We start from the raw sequence: 8,877 nt of genomic DNA, 5'->3' as shown, positions 1-8,877 counted from the left end.
CTACAGAGTTTGGGAACCGTCACAGGTATAAGCCACCAAGAGCTCCAATGTCTCTTACATAATCCGGATATTGAGTCTAGAGTCATGTATATGTGATGTGGTTGTGGTGGCTTGAATAATTCTGATAAATGTGATAAGCCCTTGATTGATGTCTATTTAATGAGTTGTATGATTTCTCTTAATTAAGTTAGCTTACCCTTTTTGCATATGTTTGTTCTTTTTGTGTCTTTTCTCTTTTGCAATGATCGCCTACAATTGGTGTGAGTAGATAAAAGTGCAGGTGAAGACACACCCCTCCTGGATAGGAGTTGATTTATGGCATAAGCGATTCCAGCAGTAGTATTTACTCCATGTTTTGCTTAGACGTCGGGTGTTTTGTAACCCTTTCTTAGTGTAGGCTGTGATTATAGATAGTGCATGTATGGTTATTTCTGGATGACTGTATTGATACTTTATATCAGCCTATTCCTATCATCTACTTTGAATTATCATAATATAATGTTTTGTTTGGTAGTTTAAAAACTATTAAAACAGGATGTTACACCCTGTGGGGATGGGGATGGGTTAAAACTTTTGATACCCGTTGGGTTTGGGGATGGGGATGAGAATGAATTATTTTTACAGGGATGGATATGGGATAGTGAAACCCGTCCCTGCCCCACCCCGTTGCCATCCCCAGTAACAACGTTAAATGAGGTGCCACATGTTAGTTCCTGGACTTTTTGAATTTTTTGAATTTTTAAAAAAATTAAAAATTTGCCATGTGTCAAGCTAACATCGTGCCATGTGGCAGTGACAGTGTCACGTGTCACTATTAAGCCAGGTGTCATTTTCCTATTCTCAATTTAGTCTCAGTATTTAAATTTTTGTCTCAATTTAGTCCTAATTTTTGTAAAAATTGAGAAATTTTGTTCCTCTCCAAATTTAAACCAAATTTAATCTCTATGTAAATGTACACAAATATTTCTACCAAAACTAATATTTCGAATAAATATTTTTAACAAGATTAAGTTTATTTAAATTTATATTTTATATTAAACTTTATTTAAAATTGTTTTAAAGTTGTTAATAGAAAATAATGCTAATAACAAAAAAAAATCATAAATTATATTGATATTTTATCACATCATACTTTAATATTGTTTTTTATTTGAATTTATATTTTAAATAATTGCATATTTTTAAAATGTGTAAAATTCAATAATTTCTATACAAATATTTTAGTTGGTGTAAAAATAACAATTATATAATTTAAAAAAATTAACTAGTTTATGTAACAATAAAAAACAAATAAATTTAAAATTTGAAAACAATTTTAAGTAAAATTGAATGTGAAACAAATTTAAATAAACTTAGTTTTGTTAAAAATATATAATAAAAATATCCATTTGAATAAAAAAAATCAAATTTAATAAAAGTATTTGTATAACATTTATATAAAAGTTATTTTTTGTCTCAATTTGGAAGAGGACGAAATTGCACAATTTTTACAAAAAATGGAATTAAATTGAGACAAAAATTAAAATACAAGGACATATTGAAAAGATGACACCTGACATAATAGTACACGTGGCACTATCACTGCTAGGTAGCACGATGTTAGTTTGACACGTGGAAATTTTTTTTTAAATTTTAAAAAGATAAAAAAAATTAAAAAAATTCAGAAACTGACACATGACATCTCATTTAATGCCGTTACTATACCACTAATAGAAAGAACTTGATTACATCAAATTCCAAAATATAAATTAAATTGAGATAAAAAAATAGAAAGACTAAATTAATATTTTACTGTGAAAATCGAAACCAAACATATAATTTAACCTTTATTTTTATCCTTTATTTTTGTAATTTTTATATATGTAATATGTAATTCAGTCACTCAGGTAAACTCCCCAGCAAGTTAAGACCCCTTTATAATTTTTAATTTTTTTAAAAAATTTGAAAAAAATTCAAAAAATAAAAAAAAATTTAAAAAAATTCAAAAAATTCAGGAACATTATTATTATACAACATATAAAAAGACTTGATTGTATCAAATTTTTTAAAATATAAATTAAATTGATATAAAAAATTAGAATGACTAAATTAATATTTTAAAGTGAAAATCGAAACCAAACATATAACTTAATATTTATTTTTATCCTTTATTTTTATAATTTTTATATATGTAATATGTAATTCAGTCACCAAGGTAAACTCCCGAACAAGTTAAGACCCCTTTATATTCGTTGGTTCGTTCCTCTGGGGTGCGCAGCACTGAGAATCACAGAAGAACGAAAAAGAAAAGCCAGAGCTTGAAAAAGATGAGTAGCATCGGAACCGGTTACGATCTATCGGTCACCACGTTCTCCCCTGATGGCCGCGTTTTCCAGATCGAGTACGCTGCCAAAGCCGTCGACAACAGCGGGTACCTTTTCTTTCTTCAGTTCATGCTTTTCAAATTAAAACAAGTTATGTTAATAGTTATGATTCTGGTTTTATAATTGTGTCTTTGCTGCTGATCTTAGATTTGAAACTTTGTTTCAGAACTGTTATTGGGATCAAATGCAAAGACGGAGTTGTGTTGGTAGGTTTTTCTTAAAATTTCTGCTACATTTAGGGTTTTTATAGTTATTTATTTTTTAATCTTTTCTTGATTTGAACTTTTGGGTTTAGGGTGTAGAGAAGCTTATTCCGTCGAAAATGATGCTTCCGGGTTCAAACAGAAGAATACACTCGGTTCATCGTCACTCTGGGATGGTAATTTGTCTATGACCACTTGCCTGGTATTTTACTTTATTTGTTGCTTGATTCTTCTGATTTTTGTTTTTATTTTATGATAACCACAAAGACATTTGCTTAAGAGAGTCGTGGTTTGACTTGTATTTGTTTGCAAGCTTGAGAGTGACTCTTGAAATGCTACTGATGAAGTCGTGAGCTGGGGCTTTTAAAAATGTTCTGTGATGCAATTGCATCTGCAATGTCAAGGATTTTTTTTGTGGTCTCTGGGGTTGCATCAGCTTCATTTGTCTACGGTTTTCTGCAATATCAAGTTCATAGTAAAACCTTAGCTGCAGCTTTGACCGCTAATTTAAAACTTTGGTTTTTGTGATGAAGGTTAAGAGTGAAAGAAAGTGAAGAAGTATGAGCACTGTCATTTTATATATAGTCAGTACCTTAATACCTTAATTGGAAGCACAATTTGTTTTTGGTTTATGGGAATTCTGATGCATTTATTTTATGCCTTGGGGAGCATAGTAAATCATAGATTATTACTAACCAAAAATTAAACAGTAACGATGTTTCAGGAATTTTTCTTATTTGTTTATTGGAGATGGATATTAGAGAAGCCATGAAATCATGATGTTATAGATAAAATACAGTTCAGAACAAATTATTGTGTGCGTATGGTGTCACCTCCTAAAGCAAGCATTATACTGTAATCAAGTTAAAGCATTACTTAAGTAGTCATAGTATGGTGCCACGTGTCACAATCTTTTTATGTGGGCCGTAATCTTCTTCCAATTTTAGGCTGTAGCAGGATTAGCAGCTGATGGCAGGCAAATTGTTGCCCGGGCCAAGTCTGAAGCAACTAACTATGACAGGTTTGCTTCATTCTCTTGCAACATATACATCTGAAGTTGCTTCCTCTCCTCACCCCTTTTATTTATCTAAATGTATGATGAGTACCTATTTTTTTTTTTATTGCTACTATCATGGACTAATTTGACACCTTGGAAAAGCCTTTTATTTTTTATTTCTAAGTTCGTTTCATTAAGCCATATTTTCCTGAAGGAAAAAAAGTTTTACCTAGAAAATTTCACCAGCTCAGTTCAGATAGACCAATTGAAGCCCGGTATAATATGACTTGTTTTAAATTTTCAAGTTAAACTTAATAAACTCTTGCCCTTTCCCCGACAAAAAAAAAGTGAGCCTGCAACTTCCATGAAAAGTAAGTGGTCTATATATACTGTTTACCATGACTAAGTATCTCTTAACTGTGTGGTTTATATGTTTGTTTTCATCTTTTGAGAGGAAAACTTTTCATTCTAGCTTGTATATCTTTTCAGCGTTTATGGTGAACCAATTCCTGTTAAGGAACTCGCTGACCGTGTGGCTAGTTATGTGCACCTTTGTACTCTATATTGGTGGCTCAGGTTCAATCAGATCACATCTCTTGTAGTGAACTCAAATCTGTATTTTGTTGTATTTGATATTAATAATAGATATGTTATGGTGATGCAGACCTTTTGGATGCGGTGTCATACTTGGAGGTTATGACAGGGATGGGCCCCAGTTGTATATGGTTGAACCTTCCGGTGTTTCCTATGTAAATCTACATATTGTTTTTTGAAACGATAATTGCTCAAGTTATTGCTATTTGTTCTTAGATGTTCCATGTGTGCCATTATTGTATTGATTTGTGTTTTTGGTATTTGTTCCAGAGATATTTTGGTGCTGCAATTGGGAAGGGCAGGCAGGCTGCTAAAACGTAAGTGTATATTTTGTAGTAATTATGTTTTTGTTTTTACTTTCTTTGCTAGGGGCGGTATCTTATGCACTTTTCTTTGCATCCTTAACTTTCTCTTGATATTTATTTTCTAGTAAAATATATTTCATGCTTTCTAGTAACTATTGAGTGATGTGGGATCTTGGTTTGTGAATTATGGCTATAAGCTACTGAAGGTGAAGCAAGAGAGCGTTAGATCTTGTAGAAACATCTCTTACTGAGTGAGTGTATCAAGTTTGTGGGGTAGTTGTCAGAAAACCAAATGATAATGTGTTCATTTTTGCCACTTGTTTTCATTTTGATATATGCTTCTAATTACTTGCAATGAATAGACAAAATCATGGAAGCTTTAGCGTATCACGTTCAAAACGTTCAAATCGATTCTTGGACGATTTGCTTCTCAATGACGTGAAACTTTTAATTAATTTGACGTGAATTTTATTTCTGAAATCAATTACACGTCCAATTGCCGCCAGACCAAACACACTATGTAATTCAGAATCCACTCCAGAATCATTTAGCCTTTTACCCCAATTTGAAATACCTTACTTGCACTCTGTTGTATTCCTTGTGCCATATTGATTTGGACAAGAAAAAGAAATTACTGGATTCTTGACCAAATTTAACGATAACTCTGACCTGGTTATTTGGTTGCCAAACTTGGAACAACAGACTGGACCGCCAGTTCAACGAGGAAACCACTGTACCAGTTCAGTGTTTGGTTTGTTTGAACCAAAGAACGGCCTAGAACTGGTGGACTTGGACAAATGTGACTCAAATGAGATCTTGATATATTAGATGTGTACCCAATATGATATTAAACAGTCTTGTTACTTTCTTGGCAGAGAGATTGAGAAGTTGAAGCTTGCTGATATGACTTGTCGACAAGGGGTTATTGAAGTGGCTAAGATGTAAGTGGAATGGTTATGATTATTGGCTACAGTATCTGTAGTTGCTTTATTTTATATTCTTGAATGTGGACTTTCCTAATTTTTTATTTGAATGCTTTGTTGTTTCTCATTACATACGAACTGTTGCTAATTTTGATCAGAGTATGAATAATAATAATAATTGTGTCAAACAGTATATATGGAGTTCATGATGAGGCAAAGGACAAAGATTTTGAACTAGAAATGAGCTGGGTATGTGATGATTCAAATCGACAACATGTAAAGGTATGTTTGGGTGTGCTTTCAGTTACTTCTATATGCAGGCAATTTGTGTCAGTTTATAACAATGACAAATATGCTTCATTTGGTTGGGGACTAGTTGTAGTTTTTACATTTATTTCTTTTTCTTTATCATCCAGTTTATTCTTTTTTAAGCTATATTTTCTAGCTGATGATAAAAAGAATGAAGAAAAATGTTTTTGAAGGTAAGTTACAGGAAATGGAAATATTGGCCTGTCAAGGTAAGGGGAGAGCATTGAAGAAGTTGCTACCTAGGGCTGGCATTTAAATTATATTTGTTGTAGGAAGTACGAGTTCAGTTTACTGCAAAGACTTCCTGTGCTATTTTGAACTCCCATGGTATTGCATTCAAGGTGGATTTCTTAGGTGTTTAACTATTTGTGTGGGGGTAAAAAGATTACCACAGTATAAAGCATCTTTAGTCCAGCATGGCTGGTATTTAGATACTGTAGCTTAATGTATGTGTGCATGCGCTCCTTTTTACATGATTTTGGTTTGACTCATGACATTTATCCATGGAATGTTTCTGGACCGTCCCTGCTTCATAGCAGAATTTTCTATGGCTCAGGACATGGATTTCTTTTCTGCACTTTTGGTTGCTTATTTTTTGACTTCTGTTTGCAAATTCTTCCTCCCTGTGAAGTGGAGAATGCTAAACCTCTGGGCATCCTTGCCCTTTGGATCCTCTTGGGTGATAACTAAAATATCACTGGACAGTTTTTTTCCTCCAATTGCTTGTCTCTCTTTTGATAAGGAATTCATCTCATCCATAAAATGACCTGAATTTATTTTAACGAGTTCCCTTGGAAATCTTTGCCAACCAGGTCCAACACAGTTGAGTTCTATTACCACGTTGCCTAGGTTTCGATTCCTAGTCATGTAAATGGTGAAAACTTGGGAGAAAGAAAACCCAGTTTAGTGGTCTCTACATCTAGAAAGGAATTAGTGTGTTCACTCATTCTTGCAAAAGAAGCTATCCTTTGAGTTAGAAAGTTGATTATTGTTGTTGTTACTGTTCAGGTCCCAGACGATCTTCTAGAAGAGGCTAAAGCAGCCGCCAAAGCAGCTCTTGAAGAAATGGATGCAGATTAATAGACTAGACATATTTATTCCAAAGTTGTATTACGTAACTTTGTAATTGAGCATTTGGAACATCTATAGGAAATGCAAAGGCTTCACTAGTTGGATTTTGTATGCTTCCTGATGATTTAATGCCCTTGATTTCGTGTTTTTGGATGATTTGAGGTTTGAAGTTCAAAGTGTTGAATTTTATCAATGATTGTAGTTTATGTAGCCAATAATTTCTGATGTCTTTATTCCTTCGTAGGATTAGAACCATCGATTTTAATGCATTTCTTTCGTTAAGATAATTGTCTTTTATGGGTCTCGTTAATTGTTACACTCCAGATGAAACACTCAAGATGAAATTCAAATGAAATGGTGTGTATTTTTATTTTAAGACAATGAGTATTTTATTTATTTTGAGAAAAAGAAGTTAACATAATAAATAGATAATAAATAGAGGAGACTTGATATCTTCTAATAACAAATAAAAAGATCGCGCGGTATAGATAAGAGATTTATAACAGTACAAAATGTTGTGCTGATAGCAATTCCTATGTGGGTAGTACATAGTAACTATTTCTCTCGGATTTTTTATTGGTGGATGCTTACGGATACGATTATTTTGTAAGGTTTGCAAAGCTTGAAACTTGGGTTAATTTATTCATAGGATTTTCTGTGCCGCAAAGTGGGGAATGTTACAACATTTTAGAGGTTGTGAATGTTAAAGAGAAATACATTGTCCATGTACTATTTCTCTTGTAGTTAACCCGTGAGACAATGTCGTTGAAGGTCTCCAATCTTTATTGAAACTTCTTTTCCTGTTCTTTAGTGACAAAGAGGTGGTCAAATATTCTTATTAAAGTTAAAAGAGTACAAAATTATAAAATTATAAAGTTACATGAAAAAAGTAAGATGATAACCACATTCTTTACTTAATAGTCACGTTACCTAGTTAACAGAAAATCTATGAGTGTGTTTGGATAGAGTAATTTAATAAAGCAATTTTCTTTTTTTGAAGAATTTAGATTTCTTTGTAATGAAAAGTTTTATTTGGATAGAGAAATTAAAAAGTATTTCAAACGCAAGCATTTTTTTGAGAGATTTCAATTAGCTAAATTAGTAGAAATTCAAATACCCTCAAAATAGGTAGAATTTGAAATTCTTCTCACTCAACCTCACATTCTAGATGATACAGACGGACACGATGACTCGGACGTGTCCGACGACCCGAACGTGCCCGATGACCCGGACGGACCCAACGACCCTGACGAACCGGACGGGCCCGACAACCCAAACGAGCCCGATGACCCAAACAGGTCTGACGACCCAAACAGGCCCGACGATCTAGATGGGCTCGATGACCCAGACGAGTCTGACGACCTAGACGAGTCAGACAACCCAGACGAGCCTGACAACATGGACGGGCTTGACGACCCAAAAGAGCCTGACGACCCAGACGGACCCTTCAAAATCATTGGGCCCGACGACCCAGACGAGCACGACGACTCGGACGTGCCCGATGACCCGAAAGTGCGGGACGATGCGGATAGGCCTGACAACCTAGACGGGCCCGATGACCCGAATGGGCCCGTCTAGGTCGTTGGACAGGCCCGATGACACGGACGATCTCAATGATCCAAACGGGCCCGACAACTCGTACGAGCCAGACTATCCGGACGGGCTCGACAGTTTGAAAGGGCTCGTACGAGTTGTCGGGCCCGTTCGAGCCCTGGGCCCGTCTAGGTCATTGGGCCTGTCCGGGTCGTCGGACGTGTCCAAGTCGTCGGGCCCATCTAAGTCGTCAGGCTCGTTCGGATCCTCTGGCCCATCCTAGTCGTTGGACCCGTCCGGGTCTTCGGGCTCGTCTGGGTGTACGGGCTCGTCCGGATCATCAAACTCGTCCGGGTATTCGGACCCGTCCGGGTCTTCAGCCTCATCTGGGTGTACGGGCTCGTCCGGGTCGTCGAACCCGTCTGGGTATTCGGACCCGTCTGAGTATTCGGCCCCGTACGGATTGTCAGGCTTGTCCAGCTCGTCAGGCCCGTCCAGGTCTTTAGTCCGTCCAGGTCGTCGGGCCCGTTCAGGTCGTCGAACCCGTTTGGAGCATTAGGCCAATGATCTAGACTGGTT

The 8,877-nt window shown here is 35.6% G+C and overlaps 2 protein-coding genes across 2 annotated transcripts; both read left to right on the top strand.

Moving 5' to 3' along the window:
* The first annotated feature begins 2,183 nt into the window (after nt 1–2,183).
* Nucleotides 2,184–6,983, top strand: LOC114182006 (proteasome subunit alpha type-3). The gene is made up of 10 exons (XM_028068746.1): nt 2,184–2,410; nt 2,530–2,569; nt 2,659–2,742; nt 3,514–3,587; nt 4,053–4,139; nt 4,228–4,312; nt 4,428–4,474; nt 5,338–5,403; nt 5,577–5,667; nt 6,703–6,983. The coding sequence occupies exons 1-10, from the start codon at nt 2,307–2,309 to the stop codon at nt 6,772–6,774; spliced, it is 750 nt and encodes a 249-aa protein (XP_027924547.1). The 5' UTR covers nt 2,184–2,306; the 3' UTR covers nt 6,775–6,983.
* A 730-nt stretch (nt 6,984–7,713) lies between these two features.
* On the top strand, nt 7,714–8,343 carry LOC114180572 (sporozoite surface protein 2-like). The gene is made up of 2 exons (XM_028066880.1): nt 7,714–7,717; nt 7,934–8,343. The coding sequence occupies exons 1-2, from the start codon at nt 7,714–7,716 to the stop codon at nt 8,341–8,343; spliced, it is 414 nt and encodes a 137-aa protein (XP_027922681.1).
* Nucleotides 8,344–8,877: the final 534 nt, after the last annotated feature.

The sequence above is a fragment of the Vigna unguiculata genome, chromosome 4 (assembly GCF_004118075.2).
Source record: "Vigna unguiculata cultivar IT97K-499-35 chromosome 4, ASM411807v1, whole genome shotgun sequence".
In the NCBI taxonomy this organism is placed as follows: Eukaryota; Viridiplantae; Streptophyta; class Magnoliopsida; order Fabales; family Fabaceae; genus Vigna; species Vigna unguiculata.
Note: the sequence above shows the minus strand (reverse complement) of the source record. Positions and strands in the feature narration are given on the sequence as shown.

What these genes read in the sequence shown, in the direction of transcription:
- LOC114182006 (XM_028068746.1), top strand. Translation starts at nt 2,307, where the DNA reads ATGAGTAGCATCGGAACCGGTTACGATCTATCGGTCACCACGTTCTCC. An exon ending in AAAGCCGTCGACAACAGCGG is followed by an intron (nt 2,411 to 2,529) that starts GTACCTTTTCTT and finishes ACTTTGTTTCAG; the next exon opens with AACTGTTATTGGGATCAAAT. An exon ending in GCAAAGACGGAGTTGTGTTG is followed by an intron (nt 2,570 to 2,658) that starts GTAGGTTTTTCT and finishes TTTTGGGTTTAG; the next exon opens with GGTGTAGAGAAGCTTATTCC.